Below are 20,830 nucleotides of genomic sequence, written 5' to 3'. Positions count from 1 at the left end.
TAGTCCCTCTTGAATAAGCCCCCAGACCCCCATGAAGGGGTTGCCCAGGTGAAAATAAAGAGTGGGCCAAAAACTAGGGGTCTCCAGAGGTTGCAAGTCCACACCTAAAGGGGGAAATACTCACCTCAGTCTGAAGAACTTACCTCATGAAGTCTTCAGCCAGCTTTAGTCACCTGCATCACGCCAGGCTACCATGTGTGAGCGAGGCGAGCAGGGAGATAGGGGGACCCGGACCCATGAGATACAACCCCAGGCGCTGACGGTTGGCGAGAGGGGGTTAACCGCACATATACGCAATATCTGGGCCCCCTCAATCGCAATGGGGAAACAGTGAGCCGCAGTTCCCGAGTCCCCACCTGAAAAAAAGGGAAAGAAAACGGAATAAAAAAAACTAACTCATCCCTAAATATAGGAAAAGCCGGTAATTATGTTTTCACGAGCCATGACAGCACCACCTGAGAAAGGGACTCTGCCCCTAGGGACAGGAAACCTTGGAGAATAAAAGTCCACTCCTTTCCATCCTCAGCGAGTTACAGAGACCTAGAAGAGCCTTCCTACTTAGTAATAACAGTCATGACAGTTAGTAATAAGTCATGAAAACAACAACTAAACAAGCAAACATAAATTTCCATTCCCCCCCCCCCCCCCCCCAAGCGACCTAAACACCCGTGATACAATATTTAGAAAAAACAAAAGGGTGGGAATGCAGCGGTGCTGTCATGGCTCGTGAAAACAGAATTACCGTTGAGTAATTACCGGCTTTTCCCATCACCATGACAGCACCATCTGAGAGAATACCAGAGACCAAGATTAGGGTGGGATAACAGTTTGGAGAACCTTACGACCAAAGGATAAATCAGAACAGCTCCCCACATCCAACCTATAGTGGCGAAAAAAAGTGTGGGGAGACGACCAGGTGGCCGCCTTACAGATTTGGTCTATCGAGGCCCCTCTCCTCTCGGCCCAGGAGGATGCAACTGCACGTGTAGAGTGAGCCTTGAGAACAGGAGGAGAAAGGCCAGAGGAGACATAAGACAAACAAATAGCCTCCCTAATCCATCTAGCTATGGTGTCACTTCTAACACTATTACCCTTATTCTGGCGACAGAATTGTACAAATAGTCTATTTGATTTCCTAAAATCTTTAGTTCTTTCCAAATAAGAAATAACGCACCTCCTTACATCCAGCATATGGAAAGATTTCTCTCTCATTTGCTGGGTTGCTACAAAATGAGGGTAAGACTATTTCCTGAGACAAGTGAAAATTAGATACCACTTTCGGCAAAAATGCTGGGTCAGTCCTAAGAACTATTCTATCATCTAGGATATGAGTATATGGCTCAAGGCAAGAAAAATTAGCTATTTCCCCCACTCTACGAGCAGAGGTAACAGCTACCAGGAGAGCAGTCTTCAGAGTCAGGTGTCTGATGGAGATAGAGGAAACTGGCTCAAAGGGTTCACCACATAACATATTGAGAACTAAGGTTAAATCCCAAGAAGGAGTTTTAGGAAGTTTTGGAATCTGGAGCCTTTTGATTGCCTTAAAAAATTTCACACAGTCCACAGATGACTGGCTATAGATTAAGAGAACAAGGATCCTAGGGCTGACACTTGCACCTTGAGGGTGGCTAACTTAAGACCTTTTTGCAATATTGGGTTTGTTAAAGTCCACCAAGGATGGGTCTATAAACTTAAAATAAGCCTTCCAAATCTTGAAGTATATTGCTGAGGTAACAGGCTTCCTACTTGACTGTAATGTAGAGATGACTGAATCAGATAAACCTTTGCGCCTCAGAATTACCCTTTCAAATTCCATGCAGTTAGGTGCAGACCGAGTGTCTGGATTAAAAATAGGACCCTGAAACAAAAGATCCGGTTGTTCCGGTAAGACCCAAGGGTCTGTTAATGACATCTCCCGAAGGCATGAAAACCAGGCCCTGCGGGGCCAGAATGGAGCTATGAGAATGACCCTCGCTCTGTCCTCTCGAATCTTTTTTAGAACTCGTGGTATTAACGCTAGTGGAAGGAAGGCATAGCTCAGACTCCACTTCCAGTACTGGGACAGTGCGTCCACTGCTGTAGGGTACTCTGAGGGGGACAGGGAGAGAAACTGTTTTACTTGGCGATTCTCTCTGGTGGCAAACAGATCTGAGTATAGCCCCATAGTACACAAATTTTTCTGAATATGTCCTTGTTTAGGCACCATTCCCCCTGATGGAGACGATGTCTGCTCAGATAGTCTGCTCTGGTGTTGATGGAGCCCTTTAGATGAACTGCTGATATTGACGCTAGATGTTTTTCTGCATATGAGAGGACCTTTGAAGCAGAGTCCGCTACCAGGAGAAAGTCGTCCAGGTATGGCATGAATATTCCTTCCTCTTCCCTTATGTGTGCTGCCATCTCTGATATCACTTTCGTGAAGATCCTTGGAGCTACTGAGATCCCAAAGGGAAGGGCACAAAACTGAAGATGCATTAGCTTGGGGCCCAGGTGCACAGCAATTCTTAGGTACTTTTGAAAGTCCGGATGTATGGGTACATGGAAGTAGGCATCCTTAACCCCTTAAGGACGCAGGACGTAAATGTACGTCCTGGTGCGGTGGTACTTAACGCACCAGGACGTACATTTACGTCCTAAGCATAACCGCGGGCATCGGAGCGATGCCCGTGTCATGCGCGGCTGATCCCGGCTGCTGATCGCAGACCAGAGCAGGAGACGCCGGGAGCCGCACGGAGGAAGGAGAGGGGACCTCCGTGCGGCGTTATGAATGATCGGATCCCCGCAGCAGCGCTGCGGGCGATCCGATCATTCATTCAAATCGCGCACTGCCACAGATGCCGGGATCGCGGGCGGCGGCCATTGCCGGCGGGTCGACCAGAGCAGAAGATGACCGATAATACTGATCTGTTCTATGTCCTATACATAGAACAGATCAGTATTAGCAATCATGGTATTGCTATGAATAGTCCCCTATGGGGACTATTCAAGTGTAAAAAAAAAAAAAAAAAATGTTAGAAAAATGTAAAAGTAAAAAAAAAAGTGAAAAATCCCCTCCCCAATAAAAAAGTAAAACGTCCGTTTTTTCCTATTTTACCCCCAAAAAGCGTAAAAAAAATTTTTTATAGACATATTTGGTATCGCCGCGTGCGTAAATGTCCGAACTATTAAAATAAAATGTTAATGATCCCGTACGGTTAACGGCGTGAACGTAAAAAAAAAAGTCAAAAATTCCTACTTTTTTAATACATTTTATTTAAAAAAAATTATAAAAAATGTATTAAAAGTTTTTTATATGCAAATGTGGTATCAAAAAAAAGTACAGATCATGGCGCAAAAAATGAGCCCCCATACCGCCGCTTATACGGAAAAATAAAAAAGTTATAGGTCATCAGAATAAAAGGGATTATAAACGTACTAATTTGGTTAAAAAGTTTGTGATTATTTTTAAGCGCAACAATAATATAAAAGTATGTAATAATGGGTATCATTTTAATCGTATTGACCCTCAGAATAAAGAACACATGTCATTTTTACCGTAAATTGTACGGCGTGAAAACAAAACCTTCCAAAATCAGCAAAATTGCATTTTTCGTTTTAATTTCCCCACAAAAATAGTGTTTTTTGGTTGCGCCATACATTTTATGACATAATGAGTTATGTCATTACAAAGGACAACTGGTCGCGCAAAAAACAAGCCCTCATACTAGTCTGTGGATGAAAATATAAAAAAGAGTTATGATTTTTAGAGTCCTTAAGGCCAAAATGGGCCGAGTCCTTAAGGGGTTAAAGTCCAGTGAGGCCATGAAACTTTTTTGTAAGCAGGTTTACAGTTGATTTTAATGTTTCCATTTAGAATTTTTGTTATTTTATAAATCTGTTTAGAGGTTTTAAATTTATAATTACCCGAAAGGTGTTGTTGGGTTTTTTCACCATGAACAGTGTGGAATAAAATCCCAGACACTCCTGACTAGAACTAGAACCCCTTTTTTATTAACAAAAGAACTTCCTGTTGTAATGAGATTTGACCTATTGACCCTACAGGATTTTTGGTTATGATCAAGCAAGTGGGAGGGAGGCTGCAAAATTCCCAGCGCAGACCATTCTGAATGGCGTCCAGAACCTGGGAACTGCCTGCTATTTTTTGCCACTCTGGAAAGAAATTCTGCAATCTGCCACCCACTCGCAGGACCCAGTCATTGAGATCCTGATTTTTTTGAGGTTTGGGGCTGGTTGAACATGAGGCCACTATTCTTTTTGGAGAATTTCCAGCGCCCTGACTGACCTCTTCCTCTATTCTGACCTCCACCTCACCCTCTGGAACGAAAGGACTGGTTACGTTTGCTAAAGTCAAAGGGAAACCCTTTCTTCCTGTCATTTGCTTTCTCAAGTATATCAGAAAGAACAGACCCAAACAAATGCTCTCCTTCACAGGGGATGGCACATAAAAAATAAATTAAGGACACTTCACCTGACCAATGTTTTAACCATAAAGCCCTCCTAGCTGAATTTGACAATGCTCCAGCACGAGCAGATAACCTTAGTGCATCTGAGGTGGAGTCAGCTAAGAAGGCCACCCCCTTACGTATAGTAGGGATGGAGGCTAAGAGCTGTTCCCTTGGAACTTTATTTTGTATGTTAGAGGTTAACTGATCTAACCAAACTAAAATGGATCTGGCTACAGAGGTCCCTGCCACGTTAGGCTTCAAGGCTGCCCCTGATGCTTCCCATGTTCTTTTAAGGAACATTTCCATTTTTTATCCATTGGATCCTTAAGGGACCCAAGGTCTTCAAATGGGAGAGATCCCTTCCAAGAGATCTTAGAAATAGACACATCAATTTTTGGTGGGTGATCAAGTTTTAGTTTCAGTGTTAGCGAATGGATATTTTTTCTTTTTAAAACCTTAGGCAAAAAAATACTTTTTGTCAGGGTTCTCCTATTCTTTATGGATAACTTTTGAAATAATTTTGTGTATAGGGAATACCCTATACTTTTTAGAATCAAGCCCCTCAAACATAAGGTCTTGGATTGACCTTGGTTCTCTGGGCTCTTCCATAATTAGAGTGGAACGAACCGCATTTACCAATTGGTCAGTGTCATCAGGTGAAAAAAATGCTTTCCCTGAGGAGCCTTCCTCTGACTCTTCTCCTGAGTCCGATCCATCTGGCACAACAATACCCTCTTCATCAGAATCAGATTGATTCAAGACCACTGGAGCAGTAATAACAGTAGAAGCAGTGGGAAGAGGTGCGGAATCAGTAACCACAGGAGTAGCAGCTGTTAAACTTTGAATGGATGACTGGATCTCCTTTCTAATGAGATCCTGCATTTGTGCCAGAAGAGACGGAACTAAGGCTGGAACTTCTGAAGTAATCAGCTTATCAATACAGGGCTGACATGAAGCCTTTCCATATTCAGGAGGTAATATTCCTTTACACATGTTACATTCACGATTTTTCGTCTTTTTGGAAGGTTTCCGGTTTCCAAAAAAAAAAAAAAAAGAACAAAAATAAATATAGAAAGAATACACTCACTCAGAAACTGCCGGTACCGAAGATGGCATCTTTGCAGATGAGTCAGATTGAGTACGCCTCGGGTTATCACCGCTAGTACTCATGCTGGAACACAGGAAGAAAATCCCCCACTCCAAGCCTGGCAGGTATGAATGACTGGCCAGCTCACCACAGGAGGAAGAATGGCAGAATGAAAACTCCTTTCGAATCTGCCGCCTCCGCCCCTTCTGACCTCCAGTTTCCTCCTGCATCGTCACTTGCAGTGACGGTGCTAATCCCCGCCCCCTATGCTTGCCGCAGCTATCCTCTGTTATCCGCGCGACCGCGCTCAGACACCGGGATCCTCCGCCAGAGCCCGCCGCAACCAGCGACGGCGGACACAGTAAATCTGTGAGTTAACACCGGGCTTCCGACGGAGGAGAGTGGTGGGAGGGCGGGAGATTTAAACTAGAGGAAATACGTGAGCTCGGCAGGGATCCCCATTAGGGACCATAAGGGATTCCTCACCACCTACACCGAGGGGCCCAGCATAAAGAAATCCCTCAGCCATTCCTAAAGTCCCCCAGAGACTGGGGCTTCTCCAGGCTTCCCATAGGGACAGGAAACCACTGAGGATGGAGAGGAGTGGACTTCCTTTTATTCTCCAAGGTTTCCTGTCCCTAGGGGCGGAGTCCCTCTCTCAGGTGGTGCTGTCATGGCGATGGGAAAATAAAACATAAGACTTGGTCTGGAGAGAACTCCACCTCCTGTCACCTCCTTAGACACCAAGCTAAAAATGATAAGCTCAGGTGCCTGTGGGCAGGTATATCCTGCTGGGAGGAGCAGACTTTTCTGTTGCCATAGTGTCAAGTCTCCTAGAGACAGCAGCATACACCCCATGGTCTGTGTCCCCCAATGGAGCCGATAGAGAAAAGGTTATTTTAGTATGTACCTGGCAGGCTGTAATGGACATGCTGAGGAAGGATCTGCGCTTGTCTTGGGGCTATGTTATGAGATTACCATAATACTGTGGCTAGCTATTTGCAAACTGGTATTTCCTGGTTGACTTTTTTTCCTCCCTGCCACGCATCAGCCACCCCACCCATTGAAACATAAGTGAGCTGAATTCATTCAAAAGACCTGTGGATTTCAACCAGGGTGCCTACAGCTGTTGCATTAGTTGCAGATTGATTTCTCCCACCAAGAGATCACCCATTGAAGCAGACAGGCTCCCTGTCATCAGCTGACTAGTGAGTCAGGTCTCGGCCGCATTGCAACCTGAGACAACATTCATTTTGTATGCTGTTAAAAAATGAATATTGGAGTGAAAATCACATAATTTTGAGAAAACCGTCACACACAGGTACAGAAACTATATTATGAACAACACTAACTTTACAGCCCCTGTAGCATAGTCATAAAAAAAGAAAAAAAAAATTCCTGGAATACCCCATTAACATTATACCCACCTGGTTCCAGTTTTTTCCCTACAGAGAACATTGAGGACTGTACCCTTTTTTCTTATAATTTTGTATACATCACAGCACCTTGGGTATTGAGTGCTAACAGTTAACCTCTGTTCCCTACTTTCCAATCTGTTGAGCTGCACAAATCCAAATTATTTACAAATCTATTTAACTTTCTGGCACCAGGAGGGGAATTCATTAAGCTTTTTAGATCTTTTTCCTATCTAAAATTGTTGCATCAAAAGTCAGTCACTTCTCCTGCGACTTTTGCTATAGATCATATCTGAAAGTGAACTACCATGTGCAGTGCTTTAGACTAGTTTTATGCAGTGGTGATCGATTCATGATGTGCGACTTTTCTCTGAAAGCCGCAGCGCCGGTCCTTTACACACTAACCCACACTAATTTACCTCAGCCCTGAAAAGTACTCTTAACGCCCACACACCACCATAATTTCATTTTACATTGCCCGCAATCATTGTAACACCGAATTCCAGAGCAATTTCAAATTGTGCGTGCTGCCCAGACATGAGGACCATAGCCGCACAACACTCATCAAAAGCAGACTTTTTCCTCCTCCTGTTCCTTAGTCCGAATGACCTGCCAGTCGGCCATCATCTACATAAGACTTCATGAACAGAGGACTTCATAGAAGCCTTATTCCTATGGACGTTCAGATGGAATAGTGGTGCACAGCACCCACATTTCTCCAATAGGTGGATTTACCCACATCCCAGAGGACATCACACCACAGCACTCAAACATCTTCCTTAAACTTTGTTACAATTATTGGTGCACAGCACTTGCCTATTATTCACCAACACACAAACAATATCCCTCATAGGCCACATCTCCCTAAAGGTTACATTGTACTCGTGTGATAATATTGGTTTACAAATAGACTCTGATACGGACAACCATTTATACTTCTACCAGTATTGTAAAAGAGGCACTTTGTGTTTAAGGCACAGGATATCCATTTGTTTTATATGCAAATTAATATTTTAAGCAAATGAGCTTTTATGTGTATCTATTTTATATAGTGATATCAGAGCTCTTACAAGGGCCCTGTAGTCGGCTTCTATAGAATAACCCATCTATTACATCCGATAAACTATTTTCTATGTATCCACACTAGATGATTCACCTGCATATTGTTACAGTTGCAACAGTTGTTATTTCTCATATCCCAACACAATACACTATCTCTAGTTCATATACAGTAACCCCCCGACATGCGATGGCCCCGACATATGATCAAATCGACATACGATGGCCTCTCAGAGGCCATCACATATCTATGTCAGCATAGACATACGATGCTTTTATATGTCGGGGCCATCGCATTAACTGCTATCCGGCAGCGCAAAATGCTTAAGCTGCTGTTGGATAGCAGTGTAATGTGCCCCAGCAGGTTCACTTGCCCATCCCTGCTGCTCCGGGTCCTTTCCGGGGTCCGGGCCTCGCTTTCAGACATTGTTATTACGTAGCTGCGCACGCCGTCCCGGCGCAACAACGTAATAATGTCACCAGAAAGCGAGGCCCGGACCCCGGTGAAGCTGCGGAAGATGCCGGAGCAGCGGGACCCCATCAGGGGCCCCTGGGAGACCATCGGGAGCAATGAGGACGCGGTCCGGAGCGGCAGGGACAGGTGAGTAATGCACTTTTACATTGCACGAATCCCTCAACATATGATGGATTCGACAAACGATGGGTTGTTTGGAACGAATTACCATCGTATGTTGAGGGACCACTGTACACTGTTCTCAGTTTATTCAATTAATACATTTAACTCCTTTATTGTGCACATATCCATTTCTCTCCCATTTTCACACTCCAAAATCATTCATAATTATAATTTATTGTCAAATATTACATTTAGGACTATACCTCTTAGGACTGTAAATATTTGTTTTTGTTTACAAAATCCATAGTGAATATGGAAAAAAAAAATGTAACACATACACACCCCTTTTTCACTTTGCTGCAGACTTTTCACACAGAAATCATACAGCATACTATACTTACAAAGGTTACCATGCAGAGCCCCTACTTGCATTCTGTACAACAAACTCTAATCTACATTGCTTAACCCACTCTGAACAATTGTCTCGTCAGGCCATCATCTTGTAGCAGTGGCATATATAATAGTGATAGAGTAAATTGAATTCAGCGTTGTTTGTACATTAGTAATAAATGTTTGCCACAGTTTCCACATTACTGCTTCTCATCCCTGAGCAACAAATCTTTGATGTCCTGGATATACTAAGCCTCAAGGACCATTTATGGTCTCCTTTCTCATTTGTACCAACATAAGTTTAGTTTAGCCTTACTGATAAAGATGTTGGTGCCTACATAAAGAGGATTTTGTCATACGCAACTAAACTATTGTTACGAATCTGATTTAATTGCAAATGCATCTGCGTGGCACCTTCCGTCTCACAATATAACTTGCCATTTCTGTAATGGGACTTTTTAAAATAAAGATTAAATAAATAAATGTACAACCTGAAGAAGTACTGGATAACAAGCATGTGGTTGTCAAGTATGTAACGTGCAGCTGAGAAGTTCTGGAATGAATCCATGCACTCAGGAGGAAGGGTTGCAACTTGTTACTTATACAAAATAACAGATACCTGCCATCAGTGGGTGCCTTGCTATGTTCTGCAGTGCAGTCATAATTTGCATCTTCGCTGCCAGTGGATGCACTGTTACGGTTTTTCTTTGTCCCACTTCGAAACAGCTCAACAGCAGCAACCAATTCCCACTCATCTACTCCAAATACATCTCTGTATAGACACTCATACAGAACAGCTGCATAAAACAACCAATATAATCATCAAAATATTTCATTAAAGTAGCAACTACAGTAGGTTTTTATTTAAAGTATCAAAGCAAGATGTATTAACAGCTTCTTGCTTAAAGGGGTATTCCAAGATTTTTTTTTTTTTTATATCAACTGTCTCCAGAAAGTTAAAACAGATTTGTTAATTACTTCTATAAAAAAAAAAAAAAAAATCTTAATCCTTCCAATAGTTATCAGCTGCTGAAGTTGAGTTGTTCTTTTCTTTGACAACCATGCTTCCTGCTGACACCTCTGCTTGTCTCAGCAACTGTCCAAAGCATTAGCGGTTTGCTATGGGGATTTGCTACTACTCTGTACAGTACCAGACAGAAGAGAACAACTCAACTTCAGCAGCTGATAACTACTGGAAGGATTAATATTTACAAATCCAATTTACTTTCTGGAGCCAGTTGATATAAAGAAAGTTTTTTTCCTGGAATACCCTTTTAATGGTGTATTCTCATGCCAAAGATCCTATTTAAAGAGGCACTGCAGTGTAGGACCATTTATCCCCTATCCAAAGCATAGGGAATAAGGGTCTGACCCCACCAAAAAGCAAATTGGGGTTAATTCTCACTGGTTAAATCTGATTGATGGAAAGGAGAGTATTAAAAAGGACCCACTCAAAAGAATTTTGGGAGATAAATAGACTATCTGCTTAACTTCTGGTGGTGTGTGATACCATAAAGGCATTTTTGAAAGTGTTATATAGAGAAATTAGAAAAGGGAATTTTTGGAAGGAAAAATAATTAAAGGGGGAAGTGGTTGAGAGTGAGACAAGATTTTCGCAAAATCCCACAGCAGAAAACTTCCAAGAAATTAAAAATTTTCAAGATAAACTCGGGTAAACTACTGGCCAACGTGATTATAATACAGAAGGAGAAGGGTGAAAATTTTGCCTTACAAAAACTCTTTAGGGGAAATAGTGACCCCAATAGTGTAGTGGAGTTTGTTATTGAATTCTTCTCTAAACTGTACCAGTCTGAAGGGACAGCAGGAGAGATTGAAATAGAGGATTTTCTCAAAAAGTGCAATTTATCCAAGTTGTCAGAAGATCAGAGGTGTAGTCTGAATAAGGATATTACAGTAGAGGAAATAAAATATGCATTAAATACTTGTTCAGTATTCGGAATTTGGGGAATACTACTGCCTATTTTGGGTTGGACGATTAATGAATCCTATAAACTAGTTGTGCTTCCAACGTCTATGTTGAATGCAACAATGTACTTATTCCCCCCCAAAAAATAGGAGAAAAATGTGTTTCAAATTGGATCATTTTGTCCAATTTCTTTACTTACTACAGATGCGAAAATCTTGGCAAAAGTGTTGGCTAGAAGGCTGACTGGAGAAATTTCAGACTTGACAGGTGAAGACCAAACGGAGTTTATGCCCGGTAGGTTGATTCATAAAAAATGTATTAAAAACCTTTTCCAATGTACAGTTAGGTGAGAGAGGACTGCAGCAAAGAAGAGGCTAACAGCTAATAAGCTACATAAGGGACAGTGCCCAGGGCTATTTTGTGGAACTAGTTGTGCTTTTTTTTTTTATGTCACCATCAATGCCAGTCAAAATGTAACCACATTTTTGGTGTTCTTAACAAAAAAAAAAAAAAAACACACAACCCACAACGATTATTATGCATCTAGGTGGTTAATTGGCATTCTCTGCTGCAGATGTCAGCTGCATCTATCAAGCATGGAGCAGGCTCAGGTCCTGAGCCTGCTCCATATATTCCCAGCACAAATCCTGCATACACATACCAAATATCGCAAAGGGGTTATAAGCATTCACCACAACAAAAAACAAGACAGGAACAGTGTTGTAACCACCAATTATCAACTACATAAACGTACCTTGACATATAGCAGCAGTGGTTTGGAAAGTTTTAGTAAATACCGAATCATAGTGCCCATTGGTGGAACAACATAACATTATCTGTAAGGCAAACACTAATAAGGCAAAAAAATTTATGGTAAAACCACACCCTTTACAACAAGCCTCTAGGTTTTATGGTGTTCATATAACAAGACCTATCATCAGTTAAAGTGAGAGATTCTTAAAAAGAAAAAATTCATACCTTTCCATCACAGTTAAGATCCGTTGCATAAGTGGGTGGCTTCCCAGGACTTTTGTAAAGAACAAAGTTTTGGCTTTAAATAGAAAATAAAAAACATTTGTAAATATACATAAAATAAATATTCAAGTTACTGAAGTAATAATTCAATGCAAAAATATACAAGTTTATTTATCCACCTGTCTGGTTCTGTCCAAAGCAGCCAATCCCAGCTCAGCTTTTATTTGACCAGAGTGATTAGAGAAACAAAACCGGAGCTACGATTGGTTGCAATAAACAAAAACAGACAGTTTGTCCTGATTGATAAATCTAGACCTTTTTTGTAAAAAAAAAAGCCACAAACATACTCAGGAGGAATAGCAAAGACAACCTTAAGCGCCTGCAAAATCTGGACAAAACTGGTCCGGGCTGAGGCAGTGAGAAAAATATTTTAAAAAATAAATAAACACTTAGTGCTGGAAGAAACTGTCCTGGGAAAAGTTATCCCCGGTTGCAGGACAAATATTTGGTGATAACTGCAAATGTTTGGTGTAGTTTACGAACTACACATTTTAGTTGACATCTCAACAAGTGAGAATTCCCACCTAGGTGTTCTAGTTTCTGACAAATATATAAAGTATATACAAAAATTGAAAGCGGTCCTATGTGGCACATGTTACACTAGAAGAACTGGTGTAGAAACAGACAGGTTTGTAGTGTGCAATTTGTGGACAATCTTGGGTGCATAAAAGGCAAAACAAATATTTATTAACTCATTTTTATTGATATTTCCTCATATACAGTTAGCCATACATATTTACATATTCCATGTACATTTGAATCATCACATACTTCCATACACTTATACCCTTCCACCCTCCAATTGTTACATATATAGCCATCTCCCACTCCGTGGTGCCCCAGTCTTCTATCTCCTTCTCTCCTTTTTCCTTTGAGGTGTTTTGCAATTTCTATGTATTAACTCTCTTTTTATACCTTCCAATGGTTTAATAGTGACTTTCTATTTCTCCCCTGAATATCGTCCATAACTCCCACTTATTGTAAAAGATATTTTCATTTTTTCCTATCTCTTATTTCTTCTAGTTTATAACAGTGTTGTATCATATTTAGTATTTTGTTCAATTCAGGAATCTCTGTTTGCTTCCAATATCTGCAGAGTATCAAAGACATAACATTTAAAACCACAAAAAAAAAAAAAAATGTCAGGTAAGTTGTAAGGCTGCTTTCACACTATGAGCATTCATCATAAATATTCATCCGTTAAGACCCGTTATAACATCCCTCATGTATGGCCATAAACACCTCTGCCTACAGACTCCCACAGCCGGGACTACTACTACTCCCATCATGGAACAGACATGTTTCCATGATGGGAGTAGTAATTCCCTGGCTGCAGGAGTCCGCAGACAGCTGGGGAGGCTACATTAGTGTTTGTACTACTAACCCCATCATGGAACAGAGTCTGTTCCATGATGGAGGTTGTAGTACAGGGGCTGAGGGATTGATCGCACCGGGTCTCACTTCTGAGACCCGATACGATCAGAAGTTTTTAAGCAGGGGAGCTGGCGGCATGGTCCGCAACCCTGCGATGTATCCTGTGTTTTAACTTTCATTTTTGAATCCCCCGCGGAGAGCTCTGAATGGTCAGTACCGAGGAGCCAATCAGGGCTCTCAGCGGGAGATTTAAAAATGAACATTGTGAGTACAGGAGCCATATCTATATTAAAAATTATTATAAATATATATTATATATTTATTTATTTATATATCCCCCTCACCAGTGCATTAATATATACCCCCCCTCCCCCCGCCGGCGCAAGTATATGTACCCTCGCAGCATCTATATACATATGTCACCGCTGTGCTTTGAAAAGCATTCTAGCAGCAGCATCAGATGCTGCTGATAGAAATACTTTTCATTCATAGAGCAGCGCCGGCATATGTATATAGAAGCGCTGTGGGGTGCAGATAACGCTATATGTCTGTCCCCCAGCGCATCTATATACATATACCCCTGCAGCGCTATGAATGAAAAGTATTTCTATTAGCAGCGCATAGTGCCGGCAGCTCGCCTGACACTATGCGCTCCTTATAGAAATACTTTTCATTCATAGCGTTGCAGGGGTATATGTATATAGAAGCGCTGTGGGTGTGCAGACATATAGAGTTATCTGCCCCCCACAGAGCTTCTATATACATATGCCAGAGCTGCGCTATGAATGAAAAGTATTTCTATCTGCATCTATATAGATGCTGCGAGGGTACATATACTTGCGGCGGTGGGGGATACATTATACTTGCGCATATATATTATAAATGCACTGAGGGGGGCTAGATATATAGGTGTCGAACTGAAGTCCCAGAAAAATCAAGGACTGCGTGGGGGATAGGTTGGACTTGTCCCGATTAACCAACCAACCGAAGTGAGAGAGGGCCTGAAGAGTGAAGGAGAGACTCTAGATTCTGGTCTCTGGAAGGAGCCTCGATCAGAAGGTCGTCCAAGTAGGAAACACTGAGGACCCCCCCTCGTCCGTAGCAGGCCGATCACCGGCGCAAGGACCTTGGTGAATACTCTTGGAGCTGTGGCCAGGCCGAAGGGGAGAGCCACAAACTGGAAGTGTCCCTCCGGGACAGCATAGCGGAGGAACCGCTGGTGTCCCGGAAAAATCAGAACGTGGAGGTAGGCGTCCCTGATGTCCACTGAGGAAAGAAACTCCCCCTGATCCATGGTCGCCACGACCGAACGGAGAGACTCCATGCGGAAATGGCACAGGAGGAGATGCCGATTGAGGTGCTTTAGATCCAAGATGGGGCGTACGGAACCCCCTTTCTTGGGAACTACAAAGAGGTTGGAATAAAAACCTCGAAAATGTTCCTTGGGAGGAACCGGGACAATGACCCCCTGAATGAGGAGGGACTGAAGCGCACCCCGAAAGGCCTTTGCCAGAGAGGAGACCGTGGGGCTCGAGAAAGGAAAAAACGATCCTTTGGAAGAGAGGCAAACTCGATCCGGTAACCGTTGGATACAACATCTCTGACCCAGGAGTCCTGTACATGCGTGGTCCAGACGTCCCGGAAGAGCAACAGACGACCTCCCACCCGAGAAAAATCTGCAGGTGGGGGCGTCCCTTCAGGCAGAGGTGGGTTTGTGGGTGCCCCCCTTGGCCGCAAAGCGGCCCGAACGGTTATCAGATTTCCAGGATGGGCGGGTCTGGAAGGAGGGGGGAGTCTTGTCCCGAGAAGGCGCCTGCCTGGCCCACTTCGTGACCCCGAAGGTCCGAAAGGACCAAAAGGAGATAGACTGACTGCGGGCCTTATTTTGAGGTAATAATGAACTCTTCCCTCCCCTGGCTTCCAAGATGATCTCATCTAGGCACTTACCAAAAAGCCGAGAGCCAGTAAATGGAAGCTCAGTGAGATTTTTTGGAGGCTGCGTCCGCATCCCAGGCTTTGAGCCACGCGGATCTACGGAGAGCCACTAGGTTACCCGTGGCAAAGGCAGCACAGCGGTCCGACTGCATGGAAGCTGAACATAGAAAATCTCCAGCTTTAGAAAGCAATAGAATTAAGTCGGTCAGTTCTTACGAGGAAGCCCCAGAAGAAATGCCCTGACTGAGTCGGGAAACCCAGATCGTAAGGGCCTTGGAAACCCAGGCAGAGGCAAAAGCAGAGAGAAGAGATGAACCCGCAGCCTCAAAAGGCAAATTTTGCCAAGGTCTCCACCCTTTTGTCCGCTGGATCCTTAAAAGAAGCAGCATCGGGCAAAGGCAGGCTAGTAGCCTTAGATAGGCGGGAGACTGGTGGGTCCACCATAGGAGGTGAAGTCCACCAGGCAATGAGGTCTTTAGTGAAGGGATAACCCGCTTGAACCTTCTTTGTTTCTTGAAACCTTTTGTCAGGATGCCTCCAGCAAGGCTTCAAATTCAGCATGGGAGCTGAACGGGCATGATGAAAGGAAACTTCTGGGACAGCGTCCGAAGTTCCTGGGTCCTCTAGGTGAAAGGTGAGAGGAGAGGTGAGAGGAGAGAGAAGAAGAGAGAGAAGAAGAAGAAGAGAGAAAGGAAGAAGAGAAGAAGAGAGGGGCCAGGTTAGACAGGGGTGCCTCCGATTGGTCCTAAGGCTCCTCTGTCACATATGCAAGTGCAGGGGGAAGGGAGCGGGAGAAAGCGTCGCCGGCAGTAGACAGCCGCCGGCAGTAGAGAGACAGCAGCCGCGGCGTCTCCAGAGGTTGCAAGTCCCCAAAACCTGTAAGAAAAGGGGGGGGGGGGGGAATACTCACCTTAGTCAGAAGAACTTACCTAATGAAGTCTTCCTGATGAAGTCTTCAGCAAACTTTTAGTCACCTGCATCATGCCGGACTGTAAAAAGCGAGACAAGCAGGAAAAAGTGGGGGACCCGGACCCATGAGGTACAACCCCAGGTGCTGACCGTTGGCGAGAGGGGGTTGACAGTACATCCACGATGTCTGTGCCCCCTCAATCGCAAATGGGGAAACAGTGAATGCTATGTTCCTGAGTTCCCACCTGAAAAAAGGAAAATAAAAGGGAAGAAGAAACTAAACGTCCCTAATCTGGAAAAATAAAAAAAGTTAGACCAGGTCTGGGGAGAACCCCAGACCAGTGTCTATCTCCTGCAGTCACTAAGCTAAAACTGATTACCTCAGGCTCTGTAGGCGGGTATATCCTGCTGGGAGGAGCCACCTTTTTTGGTTTCCTTAGTGTCAAGTCCCTAGGTTTGTGTCCCCCCAATGGAGCCGATAGAGAAAAATACAATTTGTGTGGGAAAATTAAAAAGAAAACCGCAATTTTGCAAGGTTTCATTTTCACGTTGTACAATTTGTAAAAATGACATGTGTTCTTTATTCTTTGGGTCAATACGATTAAAATGATACCCATGATAACATACTTTTCTATTACTGTTGCGCAAAAAACAAAATAGCAAACTTTTTAACCAAATAAGTACGTTTAAAATCCCCCTATTTTGAAGACCTATAACTTTTAAATTTTTCCATGTTAGCGGCGGTATGAAGGCAAATTTTTTGCGCCGTGATCTGTACTTTTTATTGATACTATATTTGCTTATATAAAATGTAATACTTTTTATACTTTTTGGGGGAATAAAATGTTCATGCCGTTCACCGTACGGTATCATTAACATTTTATTTTAATAGTTCGGATATTCATGCACGCAGCGATACTGAATAATATATATTTTATTTTTTAAAACACTTTTTGGGGGTGAAATAGGGAAAATAGGACAATTTTCGTTTTTATTGGGGGAGGGTTTTTTTTTCACTGTTTTTACACTTTAATAGTCCCCATAGGGGACTATTTATAGCAATCATTCGATTGCTAATACTGTTTAGTGCTGATCAGTATTATCGGTCATCTTCTGCCCTGGTCTGCTCAATCGCAGACCAGAGCAGAAGATCCGTGGAAGGCAGCGGAGGCAGGTGAGGGGACCTCCGTCTGCCGTTCTGGAAGATCGGATCGCTGCGGCAGCGATGCGGGTGATTGGGTCATCCATTTTAGTGACCGTGATGCTGCAGATGCCGTGATCTGTATTGATCACGGCATCTGAGGGGTTAACAGCGGGTCCCTGGCTGCTATCAGCAGTTGGGACCTGCAGTGCATGAGCCGAGCATCGCTCTGATGCTCGCGGTTATGCATAGGACATAAATGTACTTCCTGGTGCGTTAAGTACCAGCTCACCAGGACGTACATTTATGTCCGGCATCGTTAAGGGGTTAAACACCCGAACAGATAAAGTGATGTAACACTATTTTGTTCAAAGACCTTACCAATCACATTAGAAGTGAACCAGCCATATTGACCTAGCTGTTTGTTTTATTCACAACAGTGCAGCATGAAAGGGGATTTTACTTGATACATAAAAATGTATTCAATTAGATTGCTATTTGTTATGTTACAGTTTGTTACAAATAGCAGAAGTTGCAACAGCAAAAATAGTTTTGCTCAACATGGAGACAGTGGCTGTTGTCAGTGATTTGTCCCATACGCCAAGATTTACTGTATACCCAATAGGCAGCTTGTGGCCAGAGCAGTCATCGCTGCTGTTGCCCACACTTAGAGAAATCTTCGTATAATGAGAGCAATGACAAAAGTCAATTATTACTCACTTGAAAATCAATGAAAGTGCAGTTATCTCAAGTTGTCCTGCGCTCTCCTATAGAGGAAGACAAAACACCACACAACAAAGGATTAATGCAACAGACAAAGAATATGGCTTAAGAATACCTTTTTTTATATCTTTATAGAATCCAATCACAACAGGTTCACCCATTAGTGACAACTAAGTGTTAGGCCTGGGCTACACTGACTTGTAATGCTAAAATCTATTGAAGTACAGTTGCAGTCCACATTAATATATTGTGCTGTATTCAATCTTGAGAACTGCAGCTGTCACTTAATAGGTAAAACATTTTAAGCACTAGAAAAGGTGGTAGTATACATCTAGCCTTAGAGTTACCATAGTTAGAAATAACCTTTTTATTTTAATATGTCCTTAAAAACTAAGCATTTTCCTAATATACTTAAAAAAGGTTATTGCTGAACATGTGAAAAAATGGTTTATAAGTCTCTGTCTCTTTCATTTTGCAAACAAACCCTAGTCTTCTAGTCTCTTTGGTCCTAACAACATGAAGTTTGGACCTGTTTGCTGACAAAGTTGTGGTTATCTTCCTGCTCTTCTCCCTCCCGTGCAGCGCATCAGCCTACTTTCACCAGTGTGAGCAGATCCCCCTGTGAGAGCGAGACAGCTTGCAGTGTTTTCAGAAGAGGAGCATTTCCATGCACACTGACACGCAACAAAAAGGTGCAAAATTATTTATATGCAAAGTTATTTATCTTTGTTCATTTTATGAATTTGTGTATTTGCATTATATTAATAGCACAAGGCTGCTTTAGACACAAAGCTTTGCAAAAGTAAAAAAGAAGAAAGATTTTCTTTGGTATATGCACCAGAGATTGTCATGGCTGTGTAATTTAAAACACATGCACTTTGGGTACAAAGCTTTGCAATTGTAAAGATGTTTATTTTTGTAACAAAATGCAGGTTTTTCTTCTGTGCTTGTACCATATAGGTTCGATATGGCTGCATTAGAGTTATATAAAGCATATACTTTAGGCACAAAAGCTTTGCAATGCTCATGACGGCAGGGGGGGGGGGGGGGGGGGGGGGTTGGTTGTCATGCTCCTGAATAAACACCCCCAGGTGAACTGTCAGAAGAGTGAGCATAGTGAGCATAGTAACACATTGATCAAAAGGTACTATATATAATAAAAAAGAATGCATATATCATTATGCATGCAGGTCTTAGGGCACATTACTACACTTATTTGAGCATTTTATTACTAATGAAAGTAATGCTTTAAGTACTGGAATGTTTAAGATTTTTCGAAGCAATTTACTAAAGTCGGTTTAACTTTCTAGCCCCAGTTTATTTTAAAATATACATATTTTTTCCTTCAAACTAAAATATTAGCTCACAAATAGAGAAACCGAACTAGGTTGCACATCCAAAACTTGTACTCTTATCTAGTTGCTCCTCAGCATAATATATATTGCATATCGTGGAGGCGGTAGCTACTTGCACTATTTCTGCTCGGATATGGAATGTTAGAGGCAAGTAAGTCCCTACAATATGTGTCAGTGTTCATGATTTTATCAGATTTTTGTGACAGCTATGAATGCCATCCACTGTCTAACTGTACAACTCTGATGTTGTGCTTCCTTTTATTGAAATGTTAAAAAAAACATTGTTTGCTTAACCCCTTAAGGACTCAGCCCATTTTGGCCTTAAGGACTCAGACAATTTAATTTTTACGTTTTCATTTTTTTCCTCCTCGCCTTCTAAAAATCATAACTCTTATATTTTCATCCACAGACTAGTATGAGGGCTTGTTTTTTGCGCGACCAGTTGTCCTTTGTAATGACATCACTCATTATATCATAAAATGTATGGCGCAACCAAAAAACACTATTTTTGGGGGGAAATTAAAACGAAAAACGCAATTTTGCTAATTTTGGAAGGTTTTGTTTTCACGCCGTACAATTTCTGGTAAAAATGACATGTGTTCTTTATTCTGAGGGTCAATACGATTAAAATGATACCCATTATTATATACTTTTATATTATTGTTGCGCTTAAAAAAAATCACAAACTTTTTAACCAAATTAGTACGTTTATAATCCCTTTATTTTGATGACCTATAACTTTTTTATTTTTCCGTATAAGCGGCGGTATGGGGGCTCATTTTTTGCGCCATGATCTGTACTTTTTTTTGATACCACATTTGCATATAAAAAAACTTTTAATACATTTTTTATAATTTTTTTTTTAATAAAATGTATTAAAAAAGTAGGAATTTTGGACTTTTTAAATTTTTTTTCGTTCACGCCGTTCACCGTACGGGATCATTAACATTTTATTTTAATAGTTAGGACATTTACGCACGCGGCAATACCAAATATGTCTATAAAAAATGTTTTTTACGCTTTTTGGGGGTAAAATAGGAAAAAACGGACGTTTTACTTTTTTATTGGGGGAGGGGATTTTTCACTTTTTTTACTTTTACTTTTACATTTTTTTACATTTTTTTTTTTTTACACTTGAATAGTCCCCATAGGGGACTATTCATAGCAATACCATGATTGCTAATACTGATCTGTTCTATGTATAGGACATAGAACAGATCAGTATTATCGGTCATCTCCTGCTCTGGTCTGCTCGATCACAGACCAGAGCAGGAGACGCCGGGAGCCGCACGGAGGAAGGAGAGGTGACCTCCGTGCGGCGTTATGAATGATCGGATCCCCGCAGCAGCGCTGCGGGCGATCCGATCGTTCATTTTAATCGCGAACTGCCGCAGATGCCGGGATCTGTATTGATCCCGGCACCTGAGGGGTTAATGGCGGACGCCCACGAGATCGCGG

The 20,830-nt window shown here is 42.2% G+C and overlaps 1 protein-coding gene across 8 annotated transcripts in view; it reads right to left on the bottom strand.

Annotated features, from left to right (window-relative positions):
• Nucleotides 1-20,830, bottom strand: part of LOC130290373 (putative bifunctional UDP-N-acetylglucosamine transferase and deubiquitinase ALG13) — a 167,942-nt gene that overhangs the window by 94,618 nt on the left and 52,494 nt on the right. For 7 of the 8 annotated variants that reach the window (XM_056537934.1, XM_056537936.1, XM_056537929.1 and 4 more), the window contains 4 exons: nt 18,015-18,061; nt 11,879-11,951; nt 11,655-11,736; nt 9,593-9,770 (listed from right to left, as the gene is read on the bottom strand). In XM_056537934.1, coding sequence (XP_056393909.1) covers nt 9,593-9,770; nt 11,655-11,736; nt 11,879-11,951; nt 18,015-18,061 — 380 coding nt within the window. Of the gene's footprint in view, nt 1-9,592; nt 9,771-11,654; nt 11,751-11,878; nt 11,952-18,014; nt 18,064-20,830 lie in introns of those variants that run through there. The other variant, XM_056537937.1, reaches the window with a different exon arrangement.

This window comes from Hyla sarda, chromosome 9 (assembly GCF_029499605.1).
Source record: "Hyla sarda isolate aHylSar1 chromosome 9, aHylSar1.hap1, whole genome shotgun sequence".
Classification (NCBI taxonomy): Eukaryota; Metazoa; Chordata; class Amphibia; order Anura; family Hylidae; genus Hyla; species Hyla sarda.
This window is presented reverse-complemented; position numbering and strand designations above follow the sequence as displayed.